Below are 22,627 nucleotides of genomic sequence, written 5' to 3'. Positions count from 1 at the left end.
GGCGCCGGTCGCCGTGCGCGCGCTGCCGCCGCTGACCTTCGCGTCTCCTCCGGTGCCGGCCCCGCTGCCGCTCGTTCCCGCCATGGCGCCCAGGAAGTTCTTCGTTGGGGGCAACTGGAAGATGAACGGCGACAAGAAGAGCCTGGGAGAGCTCATCCACACGCTGAATGGCGCCAAGCTCTCCGCCGACACCGGTGAGGGCGCGGCCCGCACGTAGCGCACGTCCCTCACGGCCCTGCGGAGCCGGGGACCGGGCCCGGGCCCGGGCGGGGGAGCGGCAAATGTCAGAGGGCGGCGGGGGCCTAAATATAACCCCGCGGCAGCGGCCCTAAATATACCCGCGAAACCGGATCCGGGTTCCCGCGGGGCCGGCGGGCACGTGAGGCCGACCCCCGGAGACCCCGGGGGCCCCGCGCCTCCCCTCGGCCGAGCCCCCGGGAGCCGGGGTCTCGGAGCGCCAAGCAGCGCTGCCCCTACCCTGCCTTCTGCCCCTGCCCCGCCGCTGTGCCCGGTTACAACCCCAGGCGCAACCCGGTGCGGTTCTCCCCGGTTCGGCCAGGCCAGGCCCAGGCTGCAGGGTGGGATTCTCACCCTGCCTTTTATCAGGCCACTTTCCAAGAGACCCCTGCGACCTGGCCGTCGGCCTGGTATCGCCTGTCCAGCCCCCTGGAAAGGGCTTTCGTCCTGCTGTTGAGTCATCGGATAGCAGGGATTGTCCTGTGGCAGAGGGCCCCCCCAAATGTCAGTGAGGAGGAGCAGGCTGTGCGTGCCCAGGAGAGAAGGGATGACCTCTTGGGGCTGGGATCAGTGGCTGGGTACGGTTTCTGCCCTTCACCTGTAACAAGGGTAACCATGTGCTTTGCCTTGCAGAGGTGGTTTGTGGAGCCCCTGCCATCTACCTTGATTTTGCCCGTCAGAAGCTCGATGCAAAGATTGCAGTGGCAGCACAGAACTGTTACAAGGTCCCAAAGGGTGCTTTCACAGGAGAAATCAGGTGAGCCCCAGAGAGTAAAGTCAGGGTGCCTCTGGGACATCAGTTTCCTCCAGTGAGTCATCTTCTTTCTCCCCAGCCCAGCAATGATCAAGGATATTGGGGCTGCATGGGTGATCCTAGGTCACTCAGAACGGAGACATGTTTTTGGAGAGTCTGATGAGGTGAGTGGCTTCATAGAATGGAGACGTGGTCCAGCTCAGATGGGTCTGCAAAGACTGCAGAAGTGGGAAATTAAACCAGACCTCCTACCTGTTTTATTGGCTACCTTGTTTCTTTTCCATTCCCAGTTGATTGGGCAGAAGGTGGCTCATGCTCTGGCTGAGGGCCTTGGAGTCATTGCCTGCATTGGAGAGAAGCTGGATGAGAGAGAAGCTGGCATAACAGAGAAGGTGGTTTTTGAACAGACCAAGGCTATTGCTGGTAAGAGGAAAAAGAAGTGGTTGATCCAGGTTTTTTTAGCAGTTTTCCAGCTCTGCCCTTCCCAGTATGGGGGTTATTGTGCTCACCTCTGCCTTCTCCCTCCTCCCTAGATAATGTGAAGGACTGGGGCAAAGTGGTTCTTGCCTATGAGCCAGTTTGGGCTATTGGAACTGGTAAAACTGCAACTCCCCAACAGGTATGAGCCAGGGAAGTGGCTGATTAAATGACCAACAGACCCTTCCCCCTCAGGAAACCTTCCTGAAGATTCTTACTGAAAATCTTCTGGAGATTCTTAGTGACTTAGAGAATCTCTAACTGTTCCCTCTTCTTTGGAAGGGACCTGTGTGCAGGATGGCTCAGGCCTCAGTGTGACTCTTGTGTTGTATTGCAGGCTCAGGAAGTTCATGAGAAGCTGCGGGGGTGGCTGAAAAGTCACGTGTCTGATGCTGTTGCTCAGTCAACTAGGATTATCTATGGAGGTAAGTGAGTCTGAAGCAACTTTCCAAGGCAGGAAGTGCTTAGTTCCTCTACCTGTTGCTGCAGCTGTACATAATTCTCTCCCTGGCAAGGAAATTCTTGACTTTCAGAGCATAAAGAATCACCTTTTGACTTGTTTGGGTAACTTTCTTGGTTAAATGGGAGACAGTCTTGCTGTCTGCAAGAGGTGGCTGGTACCATGCCGGTCCTGCCTTTGCCCTGGCCCCATTTTCCTAGAGCTGGCACATCTGACCTTAAAACACTGCTCCCTCCTTAGGTTCTGTCACCGGCAGCAACTGTAAGGAGCTGGCCTCTCAGCATGATGTGGATGGCTTCCTTGTTGGTGGAGCTTCTCTCAAGCCAGAGTTTGTGGATATTATCAATGCCAAACACTGAAGCACCCCATGAGGAGCTGTCCCTTGTGGTTAAGAAATGGAAGCAAGAAGGGACCTTTCATTGCACACGTTTCAGTACGGAGGCCTCCCTCGAGGCTTTCCCTCTTCACAGTCATTGTTCTAGATGTTCTGCTAACCACCCCACCACGTTGGAGTCCTGTTAGCAGGAGCCTGTCTCAGCAGAGTCTTGACAGTCTCCTCTCTGAGCTGAACCCCCAGTTTCCCGTTGACCTGTTCAGAGCCCACAGCCTACCTGGCCAGTATCTCCCCCTTTCCCTGCAGCCCTGCAGGGAGAGGGGGCCGCTGGTGCTGTGGGAAGGAAAAAGGAACCACAGTCTCTTGCATCCTTCAGCTCCATCAGCAAGGAACCTGTCAGCTTAGACCCTTGTGAGATGTCTTACCTCACCTGTGTCCCGTACTGAACAATAAATGAAAAAAAAGAAAAAGCAAAGGCGTGTCCTGGATCTTATTTGGAAGCATGTCAGGGACAAGCAATGTAGAGAACTTACTGCTTTTGGAGTTGGCTGGTTGCAGAGAAGGCTTTTGTGGGCTTTTCCCTGAGAGTCCACCATTACCTCAGTAGGCACTGCACAGGTTCAAACTGTATCTTGCTTCTGTAAAATAGCTCTTCTTTGGGCCTCTGGTGATTCTGTTATATCTGTGTCTGTTCCAGTAGCTGCTGGAGCACCTGGCTGTTGTACCAGTGAGCCAGTCTTCCCTGGCAGGCTTAGTAATGTGCTCATCCCTGCTCTTTGCCTGTAAGGACTGGTAAATTGACTTTGCTCATTAAATGTAAAGTGGAGCAGCTCTGATTCTGCAGGGAAGGATTTTATTTAGGCCCTGTGTTGGGGCAGTGTTTGCTGCCTGCTTTCAGCCATGTGCTGGTGGGTGAGGAAGCAGGACTTGATGTTACTTCCAGCTGCTGGGGGTTTTTTTGGGGTTTTTTTTGGTAGTACTGAGGGTGATGAAAAAGAAGTGCCTCACAAGGAGGAGCTTATTTGTGAGGCGGTACGTCCTTGGGGAGCCTATGAGCAGTGTTCCAGCTGCTAGTGCCAGCATCACCTGAGGCATGAGGGGCAGGAGCTGAGGGGCAAGGAGGAAAAAGCCTTATGCTGTGGGGACTCCTGCCCTACTGCTGCTGGAGGAGCTTCCTGCTGCCCAGCTGGATGGGAGGGATCTCCTGCCTAGGATATCAGGTGGTCTGAGAAGGAAGAGCCTGACAGCAGCTATGAGGTGGCAGCTCCCAGCTCTGTATGTGTGTGGAGTGACATGGAAAGGAGGAGGATAATTCAAAGGCAAAGGAAAAAAAAAATCTGAAAACTGTTTCCTACAACCAGAGCATGTGTTTCTGAGAGGCTGCTGGGCCGTGGGTGTAGTTTGGGGCCACTGTGCTATACTGACCAGAGCAGCAGTGATGCAGCAGGGACACACAGTAGTCCTAAGGCTGCAGGGATGGGGTACAATCACTCAGGGATGGGCCACCCACCGGCTGCAGCTTTGCTGTCAGCTCCTGCTCCTGCCCAGCCCACAGCACAAGAGCCCAGGAGAGTGACCTACATAGAAGGAAACAGAAGGGAGCTGGGCATTGATCTTGCTGCTTTGAGAGAATGCAGGGGCATGAAAGTGTTCATTTGATGAGGAATAAACTCATGGAAAATCATTTCTATATCAGCAGGAGTGCCAGATCTTGTTCCTCTTCTTTTTGTCTGCTTTCTGGCAGGACTGCAGCTCTCTGGGGTGGAAATACTGCCAGATCCTCACAGCAAACTGTAGTTGTTGGATCTTAAACAGGTTGCTGTTGAAGAAAAATGCATTGTGCCAGATGTGACAGCCTGAGAGAGGCTGTGATGGCTCCACATCCTCGGCCCCAAACAATAGCCAGGCTGAGCTTGTATTCCCTGTAGGCACCACACACACACGTTGGACTCAATGAGCTTTGTGGGTGTCCCTTTAAACTCAGAATATTCTGTGACTCTGAATGTATTCCACTTAGAAATAGCCATGGCTGGCCACACAGATTACGCATCTATCCACACAGAGCACTCCCACACAGCACTGGCAGCCTCATCCCACGCCCTGCTCCAGCTGAGCAGGATGCAGGTGCACTAGTGAGCATCTCTGTATTTATAGAAGTATTTACACCATGTACAGTGTGTCTCCTCCTGAGCTGGGCTCAGGCAGTGCCCAGTAGCTGCCCCTCAATCCCAACCTTTCCAGCCCCCCAGCAGCCAACTCGCTGTGCTGCTCTGGCCACAAGTTCCTCACCCAGGGCGAAGCGCAAAAGGAGTTCAATGAGAAGAGCCGGCAGGCTGCACTGATCAGGTGCAGGACATGGACAAACCATCACAAATCATTTACACATGACTGGCCCTTTTTATTACTGAATGCTATATTTGTTTCTCTATGTGACCTAGATCACCCCTGGTTCCTGCCCTAATCACTCCCTAATGAGTCCTGTGCACGCCCCAAATGCTCTTCCCCTGCATCCCATCCTGTGTCCCACACCCCTGACCACAGCCACACCCCCAAATCCTAAAGGTGCTCTGGGGCTGAGGCTCCCCTGGGTTGGGGCTGGACAGGGTGTTCCTTTCTCCGAGTCCTTAATCTGGGTTCCCACCTGCTTCGTGCCCCTCGAAATGGGCCTTTAGTGGGCTGATGGCTTCTGGGATGGGCCTGGAGGCAGCCTGGTGGGTGCTGCTTGGGCTCCCCCTCCTGCCATCATCACCCTGTACTCCTCTGTGGGTGTGCAGGCCAGCTTTTAGCACATATCCTCCTTAGTTATCAGTATAATTAGGTTTGGGATATATATATATATATATATATATATATATATATATATATATATATATATATATATAATCTAAATAAAATTTCTCTAGTTTAAAGATTTGTGTTTCCTTCTGTAGTTAGGGTATGTTTAGGACAGGAAGCAAAGGCAGGAAAGGAACTGTTCATATGCAGATCAATTCTTTACTCTGAGGGTGGTGAGGCACTGGAACAGGTTGCCCAAAGGAGTTGTGGCTGCCCCATCCTTGGAGGTGTTTAGGGCCAGGTTGGATGGAGCCCTCGGCAGCCTGGTCTAGTGGGTGGCATCCCTGCCCACGGCAGGGGGGTTGAGGCAAGCTGATTTTTGAGGTTCCTTCCAATCCAAACCATTCTGTGGTTGTGTGATAATGAGCAGGGAGTGAATTCAGATGTTTCGCACAGGAGAAGAGGTCGGCACCGGGGAGTCGAGCAGGACAAGGCAGGGGACACAGATGGCAGCTTGCTGTGCAGCCCTGAGCACAGAGGTGCTTTGCAGGAGGTGCGATGGCTGATGGTTGTGTCAGCAGCTCTGCTAGGACCAGCTTACGTAGCACTAACGTGTCCCAGGCACTGCTAAGGAGCAAAGTGCACTGAAGGGAAAGGGAGCAGAACCTTGGACTTTGTATTAACTGCAAATCACTGGTGACCATCAGCTGTGAGTAGCGTTCCCAGCTGGTAAACACCCGGTGCTGTTGGCATCGGCTGGGCACGGGCAGCCTCAACCCTTCCCAGCTCCACAGCCGGGAGGACAGGGCTGGAGCAGTGCACCCCAAAAAACCCTGCCGGGCATCCACGTGGTCGTATTCGGGGAGGCTTCATGCAGAACACAAGGCTAACTCTGCCCAATATGTTAATTAAACATTTACCAGAGGGTGAATTAACAGTTAATTACATGTTCATCGCCCGAGCGTCCGCCACCCTGCGCAGCCCTGCCTGACTCTGAACCGGCCCCGTTTTGAGCTGGGGTGCGCACAGAGGTCCCTTCCCACCGAAAAAAATCCTTCGGTTCTCTGGGTACGCTAATAGTTGCAGATGTCACCCAGCTGGGAAGGCGGAGCGGGATCGCAAAGCGCTCGTGGTGAGGGCGGGGCACGCTCTGAGCCTTCCGAGCGCCTGGCAGCCGGTGCTGGGGACAGCGGCGGGCCCGGCCCGGAGGTGGCTCCGCTCCGCGCCGCGCCCGGGCAGCCGCGCCCGCCCCCGTTCCCATGGCAGCGCCCGGGCCTCAGCCAGCGCGGCCTGCCCCGCGAGCATGGAGGACGGGGAGCTGGAGGACAAGAAGGAAGAGGGGGAGGAGAAGGAGGAGGAGAAGAAGGAAGACGAGGTGAGGGGGAGATCCTCAGCACCGCCTGGCTGTGGTTGGGCCAGCGCTGGCGTTGTGCTCTCTCCTTCTCTCCCAGGAGCCGGCTCCCTGTCCCCTGACGGAGGAAATCCTCAAGGAGGGCCTCTCTCTCCTCAGTAAGACCGGCAACGGGCTGGCCCACGCCTATGTGAAGTTTGAAGCCAAAGACAAGTGAGTGTGCAGTGCCTGACCCGGCAGAAGCCCCTTACTCCACAGTCATGGTGCCACTGTACCTCAGGCTGGTGACCGGCCATGCAGGGTAGGAGCGTATCCAGGCCCTGCTCTCCAGCCTCCTGGATTCCAGTCTGTGCCTCAGCATAGCCTGTCCATCCTCAGCCCTGGCCTGGGCACTGCCTCCACCACAGCCAGACACACTGCTGGGAACATCAGTGTCCCCCAAGGCTGGCGGCAGCCTGCTCATCGCTCTGGACTGTGCTCTCCTAGGGGGACCTGAAGAGAGTGACCTCCCTACAGGCACTTCGAGAAATATCCATTGACATCTGTCCTCCTAATTGCTAACCTTTAAGGCAGGCAGCTGTAAGTACTGTGCCACAATGGCCTTGGACAGTTTGGAGCCTCAGCCTCCCCAGCACGCCCACCTAACTAAGGCCCCATTAAGACTGTTTCTTTCAACAGCCTCATAGGGTATCTCAACCACTATTTTTTCCACTAGGAAAGTCCTTCCCCACAGTCCTTTGTGTGGACACTCTTGTCTCTCAGACCCCTCCCCAAAACTTCCTCTTTGCTCTGCTCTGGCTGTGCCCTGTCCTGACAGATACAACTCAATGGGAATAAGTACTCCCTCTGCCAGGAAAGCAGGTCCAATCTTACCATTCATCTTTGCTTACCGGCCTGTCCCTATCACCTGCCTCTTTCTTCCTTCTCTCAGCAAGGCCTTCTAGGACAGCAGAGAAGTAGGAGAGAAGGTTGCCCTCCCTCCAGCAGTGGCAAGGAGCAACCCCAAAAGATGGTAGTGGGGAAATATGAGAGCTATTTTATTCACATTTGCCCTCCCTCAGGGGCCTGACAGACATCAGCCTCCTCGAATGCTTCATTCACCTGCGGTACGTGGATTTGTCAAAGAACAAGCTGAAGGATTTGGCTCACCACTGAGCAGCCTAACCCAGCTGCTTTGGCTGAAGGTGGATGGGAATCTGCTCACCAGTGCCAGCATGCAGGAGCTGCCCTACCTCCAAGTCATCAGCTTTGATCGCAACCGGATCATGGATTTGGAGGGCATTACTCACCCACTCCTTGCCAACCTCAGCCTGAAAGGTTATAGAACCACCACTCTTCGTTCTTGTAGGGACACTCTCTTGGCAAGGTGGGATTAACTTTCTTGTTTCTTCTTCTTCTGGCACTCAGAAAATAAAATCCAGACAGTGCTGGGACTGAATCAAGACCAGTTGTTCAGCCAGCAAGTCCTGGAGCTGCGAGGAAACCAGATAAAGACCACAGCAGGGCTCGGTGTTTCCAAGCTCAAGAAGCTCTATCTGGTAAGGGATCAGCCAGCCTAGGGAGTGGGACAGAGCTGCTGCAGAGGCTGGCACCTGCAGCCCACATAGCACAAAGGGAGTGGCCACGAACCACAAATCACAGAGGAGTCAGTTCAGTGCATCAGGTTCTTCCCTCACAACCTCTTGCAGAAGGGCAGTTTTTGCTTCAGGCTGTGTTGGGCAAGCTTGTATCCCGCGTGCCCTGGGACCACTGGAGAAATGGAGATTGCTGGACAAAGCAACAGCTTTGCTCTTTGGGTGACAAAGGGAGGCAATGCCTCTTTCTCCTCTCTGATGGGCCTAATCAAATACTGGTTTCAAGCCAGCACAATTAGATGATTCACACCTACAGCTGCCAAAAAAGAAATTGATTCAATATTGCAGTGAAACTGAGGAGAAGCAGTTTCTTAATATCATAAACAATTACTTCAAGGAAGCATTTACTCCTAGAGATGCAAGTGAAGAGAGTATGTATGACTTAGCCCCATGCATCACACTGTGCTACAGCTTGCAAAGACTTAACAGATGTCCTGAGTCACTACCTCTTGAAAAGCAATTAAATATGATAAAGGCTTTGAAAAACTATGTGGCTTCTTTTCATCAAGATTCCCTGGCAGAAAACACTGAGGAGATTGCTTGCTGAGATTGCCTACAATTTTCTGATGGAAAACTGGGATTTTATGACTGGAGGTGCTCCAAGAATGGCTGAAGTGGATGGGTCACTAGATACAATACAGCATTTCAAAGCATACCCAGTCACTTAAGTGAGTTATTGCAGGGAAGAAAACAGAGCATCTTTATTGAGGGAAGGTTCCTGGCATGAGGTGTTTCTGAGCTGCCCATGTGGAAGAGGAAAATTGCAAGGGGTGATTGTTAAAACTAGAACAACTGACTCTCAAGACTCCTTGGGGCTTGAATTTGTCTCCCATGTCTACCTGCTCATTAAATCATTTTGCAGGGAAATCTCCCCCAGTAACAGTTTGGTTTCTGTGTAAAAATTTTGGTGTTACTTTAGCCTTGGGTTAGTGCAGCTGATGCTTCAAGGACAGGGTTCAAGACAATGGGTTAAATTTAAGGAATTGAACCACATTTGGTTAATGCATGACATAGCTGCAGATGAAATTTAGCATGTAAAAAGTGGTATGTACTAGGAAGACTACAAGCTGGCTGTGTACCACGGGGCACTTGCATCATTTTTGAGGGTCACAGTAAGGCTGTGTTAGCTCCTGGTCATGGTGCAGCAGTGCTGGCAAAGGCTGACCTGAGAAAGGTAGAGTGTGCTGGAAGGGGAGAGGAAATCATGGGCTATGTATGGTAACTTTCCATAAGAAGCAGTGGCATCACATCTGGGTGAAGAACTGGTGTCTACGGGGAGGTGATGGAGTGTCAGACAGAATGTTGTTTGATTTAGGGGGGAAAAATGAAACAACTGAAAAATACCCATTCTGCATTGCCCTGGTAGTGCTTGCAAAGCCAGGGCTGGTAAAATAATTCACACTGAAATGATGAAGTGAGAGTGATGGGAGGTTACTATTCCTTTTATAAACCAGTGATCAGTGAGCTCCCCACCCACACCAGCTCACAATTTTCTCTGGGGTACAATATCCTAATCCTTCCTGAATGTTAAATCTGCTCACGTGGCCTCTACTAAGTATCCAACTTTCCCTTTTTTGTCCTGGTGTTACTCCTTTTACTTGGCCCAGCTGGTCCAGATTCTCAATTGTCCAGTTTCTATTGAAATCCTCCGTTTCTACAAAATGTCCATATCCCGAATGACTCAGCCCAAAAACGTTCTCCTATCCCACCAGTTCAGCCTGTGACCCTTTTTTAGTCTCAGGTATTGCCCACGTCATTGCTTGAGTACCTATGAGGAAGAGAGAGCACAACAGCACCTCTCACCCCGTTTTTCATTCAGGTCTCAGCATCCTTAGCGACTGCAGCCCCGAGCCACATCAGCAAGGAAAGCCCTGCTCAGCTCCAGGCTGGAGAACGTGGCGGGGAGATGATAATTACCAAGGATGCTCCAGACTTGGCCGCACGAGGCGGTGAGCAGCCTGACAGAGCAGAGCGTCGCTGCTGGCACTGAGGGGAGCCTCCGCTTGGGCAGGAGACCTCTAGTGGTCTTTTCCAGCCGAAATCCTGCTGTGAAATTAGTCCTGAAATTCAGAGCTTCCGTACTTCCCTGCTTCATTAACTCACATCTCAGTGAAGTGAATGAAATTCAGTGGTGGGGAATTTTAAGCTTCCTGGAGTAAGACACAGCCCAGAGAAATAGAAGGGGCTTCTTGGTCGTAAATTTTCCCCACAAGAGAAGCAGCTACTGGAAGGTGCCTGGACTATTTGGACTGTGTGACTGAGAGGGGCTGGTTACTCGTCCTTTAAAAACATTAATTTTAGGCTCAGGTGTGCCTTCCCCTCCGTGCTGTTGCTCTCTGAGGCTCACATTTGGCACTGCCATGGAAAGAGGTGCTGTGCTGGCAGTGGAGTATTCACCAGGGGTGGTTTTGTCTCAGACATCAAGTGATGCTCTGGGAAACATTTTTTCAGCAAACTTTTGGTCCTTGAATCTGAATCCTGAGAACCCACTTGGCCAAGACCCTGAACTCCTGATCGAGCTTCAGACAAGGCTGTGTTATGAATGATAGGGAGTCTGAAGGATAGAAAGAGGTTTAAAGGCCAGAAATAACTTCTGTTCCCTCTCTTATGTGTCCTCATTTTCCTTCTCTCTTCCTGCCTCCCTGATGCTCAGGCCAAGAACACCATTTGCAGCCTCGAAGGCCTTGAGGAGTTTGAGCAGCTGGAGATTCTGCACCTGCATGACAACCAGCTTGAGGCCCTGGATGGATTCTGTGATAGCATGAAGTGCCTGCAGTACCTCAATCTACGGTGGGTCCTCCCTGCTCTGTGTAGGGACCAGAGATCCCTTCATCAGACTGCACTCCCGTTTAAATCTTCAGGATTTTGTGGGGGGTTTTTTTGGAAGTTGAAGACCTGGTAGGGATGGGTTGATATTTACCATCCTTAGCTGGTGTTCGGCAGCTGTCTAGACATTGTAACAGCCCGGGCCTTTCCTGGGCTTCTTAGAAAACATCAGCCTGTCCAGTCATACCCCACCTGAGGCTTTTCATTCCTTGCCATAAGTCAGCTGGGTTCCCTCAAAGCGTTTTCTGCCTGCAAATGCCCTTTAGTTCTTGGTATTTGCCATGCAGGGCGATGGTGATGTCACACGGTTCAATGGACTGTCTGAGCACAGAGGAATCCAGGGATGTCCTTTCTGTCCCTCAGTCTGGGGAGCTTGTTGGGGGTTAGGTTTCCAAACCAAGACAGACCTGCAGACAGATCTGGATCTTAGGTGATAGATCTGTGGTCTAAGGTCTATGGTCCCTCATGCTGCTAAGTTTTGCTTTTTCTCTCCTGTCCACTTAGTGTTCCAAAGGGATTTCACTACTTGCCTGGGTCTCCTTCCCCTGATCCCTGCGCTTCCTTTTCTTCAGGAGCAACGGGATCAAAAGCTTTCAGGAGGTGGAAAAGCTGCGGGTCCTCCCCATGCTGCAGGCACTGGTGCTGATGGACAATCCCTGCGCCGAAGAACCCGATTACCGCCTGGAGGTCCTGTCCTGGCTGGCACAGCTGCAACGCCTCGACAAGGAGCCAGTCGAGGAGGAAGAGCGGGAAGAGGCGGAGAAAATCCGTCAGACAAGGAAAGAAAAAGAAAAGGTGAGAACAACACAGTGTGGGGATTAGGAGGAGAGGAAGAGAAAGAAAAAGGACCAAGCATGCTGATAAAGCCTCTCCTCCACTATATTACATGAGGAGAAGGGTGAGGGATGTCAGTCTCAAGAGCACAAGAGCCTGAAAAAGAGCCCAGGCTTTGCAACCTGATTGTGGTGGCCAACATGCAACCCTGCTGCAATTCCTGACCCCACTAGCAAAACAGGGCAGTGAAAGGGGAAGAGACATTGGGCATGGAGTCATTAACTTCTCCCTCCTCCCTTCTTTAGGAAATGAAAGAATCTCTTAAGGATACAGTGACTGAGGAGTGACCCGTTTTTAACACCTGTTTCCAGAGGCTGTCAGGATGTAGTGATGCCTTTTCCCATATGTGAGGTTGGGAAAGTGAGAACTGTAGGTACCAGCTTCACCTCATTTTACCTCTGGAGAAAAGAGGAGTGCTACCCACCCTGGTCCTGGAAGCTGCCCTGAGGCACTGCAGTGTTTTTGCAGTCACTGTACTATGTTCTATTCTCAGTAGGCCTGAGAGGGGAAAGGGGAGAGTTACAGGTTCTGTGGTTGGATTTGATTCCCAAAAACCCTGCAAGATTTTCTGATTTGAATAAAAATAATTAATGAGCCTGGAGTGACTGGGACTGTTTATCCTGCACACCCACTCCTATTCCCTGGCTCTCTCACCCTCATCTGTCTACGTCTATCCCTTGCTGCCTGCCTCTCTCTGTCTCTCCATCCCCTACGTGCTGTTTGCAAAGCTTTGCTAAATCCTGACTCATCGCAGCTCTGGGTCACATGCTGCTGTCCCGGCCCTATCAGGGGCGTCTCCATCCTGCTGCTGCCGCCGCCGTTGGCTTAGAGGACACATCATCTCCCCTTGAGGTCCTGCATCCCTCCTCAGCTTCGTCCTCTCTCCTTTCTGCCAGCACTTTCTCAATCTCTCGTCCACCCCTGCCCTAGGAAGGTAAGTGTCTCCCCACGGCCAGCACACCCCTCACTGCGTGCATGTTTCTGCTGCCCACCTTGTGCCCTCCAAACCCCACACGCACTTTGGGGTCCCTGCGGAGAAGGACCGCGGCGAGCGGCATTAACAACTCAACTCCCCTCACTTCCTCCCCCTGCTCCTCCCACCTTTCTCTCCTCACCCCCATCCTTCTGACTTTTCTTTCGTATTTTAATTTCAGGTTCTCCCTCCTTCCCAAGCCCCCCCCCCCCCTCCCCCCTTTCCCCTCCCGGCAGTCATCATTTCAGACGTGAACCCAGGGAATTGCAGGAGGGGGGGCAACCAAGGAGGATAGGTGGTGCTCCCAAGGGCACTGTCGGGAGATGCTGCGGGATGGAGCTTTCCCCGGGGAGGGGGTGGTAGTGGGGAGAAGGCAACGCTCAGTCTGGGCACCGCTGGGAAAAGGATCCAGCCTCAGAGTGGACCAGCCCCCCCAGTCTCCCGAGGTGTTGACATAAACACGGGCGCTCAGGGAGAGGGAGGGAGAAGAGGGGATGTTTTCCTATTTGCACAGCCCCACACCACAGGGGAGGGGGAGAGCAGGGAGAGGAGGTGACAGGCAAGCAATAGCTGCATCAGTCACGACACTGCAGCAGTGCGGGCTTCCTGGGAGCACTGCCCAGCCCGGGGGAATCGCAGCAGCACACGGGACTGGTGGCTGTGCCTTGGGGGAAAGGTCTTCACCATGCTGGCCTGGCATGGACAGGGAATTGCTGCCAGCGCCAGCTCCACAAGGAAGGCACTGCAGCAGCACCAGCCTCCCAGCGTACGCTGCCCAGCCCCTGTTCACGGGGACTGCACAGCCTGCTCTCTCTTCCTGGATGTGGTCTGTGGCTTCCCAGCTATGGCTCCATCCCAATCCCTTATCCCCGCTTATCCGCCTCTGACCTCCTTTCAGGACAGTGCAGCTGATACCAGGGATTTCAGGGTGGTTCTTTTCAAAAGAGAGCAAATGCAGGGGACATGGGGCAGCAACACAAGCGGAGAAAAGGGTTTAAAGGACTACAAGGGAGAGAAGATCATGTAAGTGATGGGGTGGGGCTGGCAAGGCCAGATTTGGGCTCGTCATTTGGCTTCCTCGGATCTGGCTCCAAAGAGGGGCAGGTGGATGTGACCACAGGGATGTGACCAGGGGCAATGTGACCAGATAAGCAGAGAGGCACAGCATCTGGCACGGGTGTGCTGTCAAAGATGACTTTAAGCGGGGTCCTGTCCCTCTGTACCCTGTGGAGGCTGTTGAGGCACGGCCAGGACACTGCTGCAAAGGAAGCTCACGGCTGGCTGCGCCGGCACGACTCTGGAGGAAGTTCCTGTGGCGTGTGCCAGATGGCGTGAGGAGCACTGCCAAAGCGGCTGATGGGGGATCCCAGCCCAGATGGACATGGTGGAGGGCCCTGTGCAGAGAACCCTGGAGTTGCTGGCTGAAACTCCCCACATGAGAAGCTCTGGCTGAAACTTCAGAGCAGCAGCACGATTTCCTCACACCCTTGGGATTTCCACCCACCCACCCGAGGCAGTGGCGTCGAGCACTGACTCCAGCTTCCCCATCCTGCCTCTCAGCTCCCCTCAGTGCTGTGATGTGCTGGTTCAAGCTCATTTTCCCCTGCCCTGGTGCTGAGGCCCTGTGCTGGCTGCACCCCTGCTCAAACACACGACGGGGAGGACCTGGTGGGGGCTCCATGGCTACTCTGGCCTCTGCCAGCCCTGCTCAGGGTTGAGGAAATCATCTGTGGGAGCCAGGGGAGGAAAACTTGGCAGTGCTGGGAGCATGGCGGGACACACGCCTCATTGCAGCACCCCGGCGTTGCACAGCCCCACAGCCCGGGGAATGAGAAGGTGACATGAGGGGAATGGGCTCATTTGGAACCCCTAGAGAGCAAAGTGCAGCAAGAGAAGCTCTTTCAAACAGCCATCATTACCCACCAGCATGTCTTCTACTTCAGATTTAACCAGGTGCCCCAAAATGCTGGGCTTCCTCACCCTCCTCACCCAACAGAGATCCAGCCCAGTCTCATCTGCTTCCCTGCCTCAGGAGCGGAGTGAAGGGTTGGCAGCTGGGCCAGGTCCCCCCTCCCTTCAGAGCCCTCTTTGCCACATCTGAGGCACTGTGGCCTTGGGCAAGATGGCTCCTCAGGCTGCCAGGCTCCACGCTCCCACCGCCTTGGCACAGCCTGACCCTGCAGCTCACAGGGGACACAGGGAGGCTGAGCAGGTGCTGGGCAGCAGGGGGACATGGCTGGGGTCTGGGACAGCCAGGCTGGGACAGCTCCCTGGATGGTGGGCTGCAGAGGGGCTGGGGGTCCCCCTGGCTGGCTGCCCCCTGCTCATCAGGGTCAGCTGGCTCCCCATTCACCGCCCGGGGACACAGCAGCTGCTTGTTGTCTGGCCTGGCAGGAGCTGTCCTTGCCTCCCGGCAAGGGGACAGGAGATGCCAGGAGCCGCTGCCCCGTCCTTGACACCAGAGCCAGGGGCACCTCCCCGCTGCACCAGCTGATCCCTCCCTCTCTGCTGCCCGTGGCACCCTCCCCATCCCTGCCATCCAGGCTTGCATCGGGCGCTGTGCTGTGACGCAGGGATGGAGGCAGAGTGCTCCGCTCCCAGTTTGTCAGCTGCAGCAGAGGGACAGAGTAAATTCTAATAGATAGCCAGTTCCTGGAAAAATGTTCATAGATTCCTATAGTCTGGGTGAATTTCTAAATTTCCTGGGGCAAATAGTTTTAGCGCAAATTTCTATGGTCACTCTTCCCTTCCTTGAATTCCCTTCTCTCTGTCAGTCTAGACATAGAAGGGGTGAGCACCACATCCTGGAGCCTCTCAGAGCTGAACGTATCCTGTTCTCTCCACAGACTCACCATGGCAGTCGAGAGGATCCATGCCCGTGAGATCCTGGACTCCCGTGGGAACCCCACCGTTGAGGTGGACCTCTACACACACAAAGGTATGCGGGTGAGGATAAGAGATGGAGGGCAAGCCCTGCCCACCCCGGCAGCGCTGGTGCTGTGCAGCATCCTGGCGCACCAAGAGCGTGGAGGGTCCTCACTGGTGAACCCTCAGCAGACAACAAGCCGGGGGAGAGGCAGAGACCAAAACTTGCTCATGGCTCTGCTTGTGCCTGTGCTCAGCATCTCTGCACAAGTGCCAGGCAAATCACAAGACAGCTGGCTGTCCTGTATGTGACTTGAGCCATGTGCCTGCTCGTAGCAGGGTCAGAAGGTCTTTTTATCATAAATGTCTGCACCTTCTCATCATACCCCTGCTGCAGCTATGCTTTTAGCCCTGGGGCAGAGTGGAAGTTTGGTAGCACATCCATGGCCATGCTCATGGCAGGGGTGAAGCTTTATTCCCAAGATGTCTGTGCAGCTATGTCCATGCATGAGTCTCAATTGGAAGAGCTGCATCTGCATGGCTAAGGGATGAGGAGCAGTGAGAGGCCAGAGCAGACATGCAACTATTGTCTTCCTTTTTCAGTGAGGCAGAAACCTCAGTCTGAGGGGGAGGAAGCTGAAGATGGCTGTGAATCAGGCTGCCTCTGGAACTAGGAGGAGGGCTGAGGAACCAGGCTTCTCCTCATCACACACAGTTCTGGGATCAGTGTGAATCTCTGGGTGCCTGACATCCAGGTTCCTCAGCCTGGAAGCCCTGGGTGCATTTATTTCTGCCACTGAGGTGTTCCACCTCTGAGAAGACCAGCCATGAGCAGCCAGCCAGTGGGGCCATCCATTTGCACAAGCAGTTGCTGCATCCTTTCTTATGAAAGCAGGGCAGAAGCAGGTGCATGAGGGTTTTTCCTCTTCACTCTCTGCTTGTCTCACACCTCGGTTTTGCTGTTTCCCAGGCATGTTTCGAGCAGCCGTCCCCAGTGGAGCGTCCACTGGTATCTACGAAGCGCTGGAGCTGCGAGACAATGACAAGTCACGTTTCCTTGGAAAAGGTGGGGAGATGCCTGCTCCACAGCTCGTCCTCGGGGCTGCCTGTGTGTGGGGCTCTGCTGGAGGGTACTCCCCACCCACTGGTGTAACATAGATGTGTCCCACTGCCCTCAGGGAGACCACAGAGGCACAGACTTAGAGTAAAGTGAAAGATCAGGCCTCAATCTTCCCTCACTGTCTCCCTCTCTCAGTCTCTCTATTGGTCCTCTCCCTCCCTCCTTCCACTCTTCTCTCTGCCTCACTCTGTCTCTCTCTCTCTTTTTCTTTCTCTGCCTCTCCCTTCTTTAGGGGTCCTGCAGGCCGTGGATCATATCAACAGCACTGTCGCCCCAGCTCTCGTGGGCTCTGTAAGGATTTCTCTTTGTTCTCCCTTGTCCAACGCTTACTCTGGTCCATCTCTGTCCCCTGATCTCTGTCTCTGCCTCTCTTCATCTCACTGGGTTAACAGACATAGCAATGTTCTCTGTGAACCTGGGCACACCCTTCCTGCCCTCCATGCCTGTCTGTGTCCACAGCAATCTTTTCTCTGGGAGGAAAGGATTTAACTCTTCCTGGTCTACCACAGCATCTGTGCAGCCTAACTAGTCCCCTCGGTGCTCCCTGTAGAGCTCACCCCCTCTTTCAGCTGTGCTCCCCCTCAAGCACTGGATCACATCCACATGTCTGTGGCCTCATCCTGGTGTGATGAGCAATGGTTGCATGGTGCAGGATGTGGCACAGCCTTGCAGAGCAGTGGCGTCACATCTGCAGCCTGTTTACACCTAAAGACCTGGAGCCTGCTTTGAGGAGAGCTGAGCTGAAGCCACGTATTACATGCCATGTAGCCCATGGTTGGCTCTGGCTGAGAGCCCAGTTCTCTCCACCCCTGAAAAATACCCAGCGTGGTGGAGGGCTGCCTGTGTTGGGTCTAATCTTGCTCTCCACCTCACTGAGGATGGCTCCATCCAGTCTACATTCGCTTGCTTGAGGTTGAGCATGTTGTGTTGTTCTGCCTAGCTTCTATGTGACCACAGCACCACAAAGCTCCCTGGAAGCTGCCAAAAGGCTGGGTAAATCCCCAAGGGAGTCCTGTGTCCCCAGCAATGCGTGGCCTTGCCTGGGCTGCAGCTGACCCCCTCTCCACCATGGGTACATCTACACTGCACTGCAGCAACACCATCAGGGTTACCTAACCTGACTAAATACGAAGGCACCAGTTTCCAGAGCTTTGTGTGTATATGTTCCCCCACAAGCTGAAAAGGTCCTTATACCCCCAGCTTCTCCATCAACGCCTTCTTACCTGCACACCAGAGCCAGCAGCTCTTCCAATCATCCCCTTCTCAGGAGCTGTTTCTTTCTTGCAGGGCCTCTCTGTTGTGGATCAAGAGAAGATAGACAACCTGATGCTTGAGATGGATGGCACAGAGAACAAATGTAATTCATCCCTCATTTTGGCTGGGAAATTATGGGAGGCTGCAGGGCTGGAGTGGGGGGTACTGTCCAAGCTGTGGTGAGCCCAAGGTTGGGCTGGGAAGGGCACCCACTGGGCAAGATGTTGCCACCTGAAAAGTCAATCTCCTCCTTTGCCCACAGCCAAGTTTGGCGCCAACGCTATCCTGGGAGTTTCTCTGGCCGTGTGCAAGGCGGGAGCTGCAGAGAAGGATGTGCCCCTGTACCGGCACATTGCTGACCTGGCCGGCAACTCTGACCTCATCCTTCCTGTGCCAGTAAGACTCCTCTGTCCTTGACATCCACCTTCAGAAACTCCAAAAGGGTGGTGTTTCCAAAAGAGACTTCAAAGGCTTTGGGAGGTAGATAAGGAAGGGATATAGCATTGAAACATCAGCTGAGTGCGCTGCACTTGTCAGGGAAGCAAACCAAGGCCCTAGATTTGTCAAGTTTCAATGGGAAAAAAGGAGCCTGAGTAGGATACAGTAGAGGAGGTGATGGGGGGTTGACTGAAGAGCTCATTCTTAACACAAGCACCAGAGGGCATCACACGAACCCTCTGGGGCACAGTTCAAAACAAGGGCATATGGGTATTCACACCAGGAGAAGCTGCCTTGGGAAACTCTTTTACAAAGGGAGTAGTGGATGCTAAAATTTTCTCAGGGTCAAGAAAAAGGGTCCTGGAAGAGAGACTGACAGCACTGTTGATAAACATATACAGATAAACAGAGCATAGAAAAACACACATAGCTCAGGAGATCTCTGAGAGGGAAACAGGTGGGAAAATGCTCCCTAACCATGTGCTTTGAGCCACTACTGGAAGGAAGACTCCAGGCTTATGTGCCTTTCATCTGATGATTGTAGCTGATGTGCTTATGTTACCCTGTGGGATGTGGCATGAACAGGCATGATGACACACCAGAGAGCCACCTCTCAGGGGTGCCAAAACTGGTTCCTTCAGCTCTGACTCTCTGATGGACTCTTCCAGGCTTTCAATGTGATCAATGGAGGTTCCCATGCAGGCAACAAACTAGCCATGCAGGAGTTCATGATCCTGCCTGTGGGAGCCGAAAGCTTCCGCGATGCCATGCGCATCGGGGCTGAAGTCTATCACAACCTCAAGAGCGTCATCAAGGAGAAGTATGGCAAAGATGCTACCAATGTGGGTGATGAGGGAGGCTTTGCCCCCAACATCCTGGAAAATAGCGAAGGTGAGAGCCCTACAGAGATGGGGTACCCCTGCCTGCAATGCTATGGGTTCCTATGCCTAGCTCACAGCATTCCCCAGACTGATTTAAAGGTGATGTCTCAGTGTCATTGACCTCCTGGGTTAGGGAATGTTTCTAAGCTCCTTTTCCTTGGGGTGGCCTTGATCTGTCACAGCCTCTCCATACAAACCTTTTATGTGTGTGCACACTTTTACAAGGCCTTCCACAAACTTGTCTTTGAGCTGTGAAATTGCATTTTAATTCCTCCTTGTCCCTTTGGACACAGCCCCTACAGCTCCTTGGCATGTTTCTGTTGCGTTCTGGGCTCCCTTCTATTTCTCCATCACACCACCAGACTCTTAGTGTCTCTAGGGACCTTCCCAAGGGAGGCTCCCACCAAAAGGCAGAGCTCTCTGCATGGGCTGACTCTCCTGTCCACAATTCTCCTCTCAGCTCTGGAGCTGCTCAAGGAGGCTATTGACAAGGCGGGCTACACAGACAAGATCGTCATTGGTATGGATGTGGCAGCCTCTGAGTTCTACCGTGACGGCAAATATGACCTGGACTTCAAGTCCCCAGATGACCCAAGCCGCTACATTTCTGGAGATGAGCTGGGCGACCTCTACCAGAGCTTTGTACGTGATTACCCAGGTGAGCTGCTGTGTGGGGCTGTAGGGAATCAGCACTGGGGCTGCCCACCGACCAGGCACAAACCCTCTGTGATTGTGGGGTGGGAAGGGAGGCAGCTTGGACTCGTGCCTCTTTGGTTGTCCTTTCAGTGGTCTCCATTGAGGATCCCTTTGACCAAGATGACTGGGAGGCCTGGACCAAGTTCACTGCCAATGTGGGGATTCAGATAGTGGGAGATGACCTGACAGTGACAAACCCCAAGCGCATCGAGCGAGCTGTTGAAGAGAAAGCCTGCAACTGCCTCCTGCTCAAAGTCAACCAGATTGGATCTGTCACAGAGGCCATCCAAGCGTAAGTCCAGCCCACTGCCCTTGTTGTCCTGTGAATGGGTTGGTGATGAACCACAGCCAGGTGTCACACTATGCACTGGGTGAACAGACTTGTGTCCCTACCAAAGTGTAGGATGCTGAGAGTGGGAGCAGAGTGCGCCTGAATCTTACCCTGTATGCGTGGTAATTGTAGGAGTAGGAGCTACTGACTGCATTTGTCACTCCTTGCAGCTGCAAGTTGGCCCAGGAGAATGGATGGGGTGTGATGGTGAGCCACCGATCTGGGGAGACTGAAGACACTTTCATTGCTGATCTGGTTGTAGGACTGTGCACTGGGCAGGTAGGTGAAACCCAGGCCATGAACAGGCCTGGAGGAAAGCAAAAGGATTCAAAACAGAATCCCCTGCCCAGCCATGGGAAACTGGTACAAGCCATAACAGTGTCTTACAGTGTTTGCTTTGGGGAATGCTTTACAGATAAAGACGGGTGCTCCCTGCAGGTCTGAACGCCTGGCTAAATACAACCAGCTCATGAGGTAAGGGGCTCCAGGGATGGGAATGCAGAAGAAAGAATAGGCGAGTGACCAATTGGGTGGAAGAAGCTGAAAGCTCAAGGGTAGATGGGGCTCGTGGGTGAAATGCTACAAAGACAAGGCACAGAGATGACAGTAGGATCCCAGGGAGGCCTCTGGGGTGGATTCCTTTCCTTCTCCTTGGCATGAGGGTGCAGCCTTGCAGTCACAGCAGCTGGCAGGAGCTGAGCTCCTCGGGCACATGTCAGCTTCCTGCTCATGAGCTGCCTCTCTGGCACCCTGGTGCCTCCAATAAGCCCTCACTCCAAGGGCCTGATGTGTGCTGTCTTTCTCCTGCAGGATTGAGGAAGAGCTTGGCGATGAAGCACGCTTCGCCGGACACAACTTTCGCAACCCAAGTGTTCTTTGAACATTGTCCCCAGGGCACAGTCATCCTGCTGCTCTTTCCCACCTCACAGACTCTGAACCCTCCTTTCCCTCCACTGCTCCCGTTTTTGCTCTTTCTCCCCACTCTGCCACCTGGTTTCCTCTCACCTCGAAACCCTTCGAGTTCAGGTGTCCCTGGCTAGATGTACCCAGGTGAAGGATGAGAGAGCAGCCTACACCCCTGTCCCTTGCTGTGGGGTCATAAGCATTCCTGGATCTAGGCATTGTGTGTCTCTGTTGTTTGTGCAGGGCCACGCCTGGGCCACTCTGCTCACGTGTCAGAGCACGGGAGCGTCTGCCCAGCGCGTCCCCTCGTACGCCGAAGCATGTGCCGTGACCATCTGTGCGTCGGCCGGTGTACTCGGACGCTGCCGCCCCCGTGGCCGTGTCCGGCCGAGTGTTGCCAGCGGCTCGCTCTCGTTGTGCATGTGTGTAGGTGTGTGTACGTGTCCTGGCCTACGGCGTGTCCCGGTGCCCCAGGCGTGTGTCTGCGCTGAGCCTCGGTGGGACCCGCGCGCCCCTCGCCTCCGCCCCAGCAGTGTCGTGTTGGGCTGTGCTGTGTTGGGCTCTGCTTGCCAGCAACTTAGTGTTGAAGTGCACTGCTGTCCCACACTGGGTGTGCGCGTGTGTATGCTGTCAATCTCTGGCTCAGCACATAGTACTGCGGGGCAATAGATTAAAGCACATCCGGAAACAAACCCACGCTCTCATTTGCTTCTTGTGACCTTTTTCTCTCTGTTCTCTTCCCTCTTGCACTCCTTCACCCTCCCCTCCGCCCATGATGTCTGCTTCACCTTCTGGACAGCCCATGCTCAGCTGAGCAACAGACAAACTACAGATCCCTAAACTCTATTAAAATGTATTTCACACCTGAGTTGCCTGACTTGGCCTGATATTTATCTCTAGTTGCCAGTGTTTGGGAAGTGGGGATGTTTTGCCACCAGAGCAGGAGATGCTCACACAGAAAGGAAGCAAAAAAAGAAAAAGCAGAGGGGACTGGCAAGGGGAAGAAAAGGCCCAGCTCCCCTCACCTGCTTTCACAGCTTTGTCCCACAGCCAGACTGCTCCGTTGGCCACCAGCTGGGAAACATCAAAGGGAAGGCGTGTGTGATGACTTGCCCCTGTCATCTTCAGCAAACCGTGTTGCACGAAGATCTGCTGTGCAGGGATTTTAATTGTGCCTTCCACGGATGTCAAGACCTCAGGGTTGGCCCCCAACAGTCTGTCTGCTGGACTCAGATGATGGTAGACAGAAATGGCAAGTCTTTGAGAGAGAAAATGCTGATTGTCCTCCCACAGAAGGGGCTTGTAGAGCAGTGACTGGAGGCGTAGGTGGGATAGGTAGTCTCTGTCAGCTCCATCTGGTTTCACAGGGGCAACTCAGCAGTACTTGGGGAAAGTTGCCCGTGCTGCAGCCAGTGCCCCAGCAGGCTGGGTGCCAGCAAACCCCAGCGCCTGCTCAACAAACAGCTTTGTTCTGGACTGACTCA

General features: G+C 53.6%; 3 protein-coding genes across 3 annotated transcripts; all 3 read left to right on the top strand.

The window, feature by feature from the left end:
• Positions 1 to 10: 10 nt before the first annotated feature.
• On the top strand, positions 11 to 2,737 carry TPI1 (triosephosphate isomerase 1). The gene is made up of 7 exons (XM_066175427.1): positions 11 to 194; positions 871 to 994; positions 1,071 to 1,155; positions 1,282 to 1,414; positions 1,525 to 1,610; positions 1,806 to 1,893; positions 2,169 to 2,737. The coding sequence occupies exons 1-7, from the start codon at positions 83 to 85 to the stop codon at positions 2,285 to 2,287; spliced, it is 747 nt and encodes a 248-aa protein (XP_066031524.1). The 5' UTR covers positions 11 to 82; the 3' UTR covers positions 2,288 to 2,737.
• A 3,583-nt stretch (positions 2,738 to 6,320) lies between these two features.
• Positions 6,321 to 12,272, top strand: LRRC23 (leucine rich repeat containing 23). The gene is given in 8 exon segments (XM_066177369.1): positions 6,321 to 6,457; positions 6,489 to 6,601; positions 7,450 to 7,531; positions 7,534 to 7,705; positions 7,796 to 7,926; positions 10,676 to 10,812; positions 11,421 to 11,643; positions 11,928 to 12,272. Coding segments are annotated over 8 exon segments (1,017 nt in total). The 5' UTR covers positions 6,321 to 6,340; the 3' UTR covers positions 11,970 to 12,272.
• A 216-nt stretch (positions 12,273 to 12,488) lies between these two features.
• ENO2 (enolase 2) lies at positions 12,489 to 22,011 on the top strand. The gene is made up of 12 exons (XM_066175426.1): positions 12,489 to 12,616; positions 15,502 to 15,593; positions 16,491 to 16,586; positions 16,873 to 16,931; positions 17,928 to 17,997; positions 18,157 to 18,290; positions 19,001 to 19,223; positions 19,674 to 19,871; positions 20,000 to 20,201; positions 20,411 to 20,519; positions 20,656 to 20,714; positions 21,051 to 22,011. The coding sequence occupies exons 2-12, from the start codon at positions 15,509 to 15,511 to the stop codon at positions 21,118 to 21,120; spliced, it is 1,305 nt and encodes a 434-aa protein (XP_066031523.1). The 5' UTR covers positions 12,489 to 12,616; positions 15,502 to 15,508; the 3' UTR covers positions 21,121 to 22,011.
• Positions 22,012 to 22,627: the final 616 nt, after the last annotated feature.

This window comes from Chamaea fasciata, unplaced genomic scaffold, assembly GCF_029207755.1.
Source record: "Chamaea fasciata isolate MVZ Bird 193981 ecotype frontalis unplaced genomic scaffold, bChaFas1.0.hap1 SCAF_2, whole genome shotgun sequence".
NCBI classification, from domain to species: domain Eukaryota; kingdom Metazoa; phylum Chordata; class Aves; order Passeriformes; family Sylviidae; genus Chamaea; species Chamaea fasciata.
The sequence above is the reverse complement of the archived record's forward strand: the minus strand, read 5'-3'. Positions and strand labels throughout refer to the sequence as shown.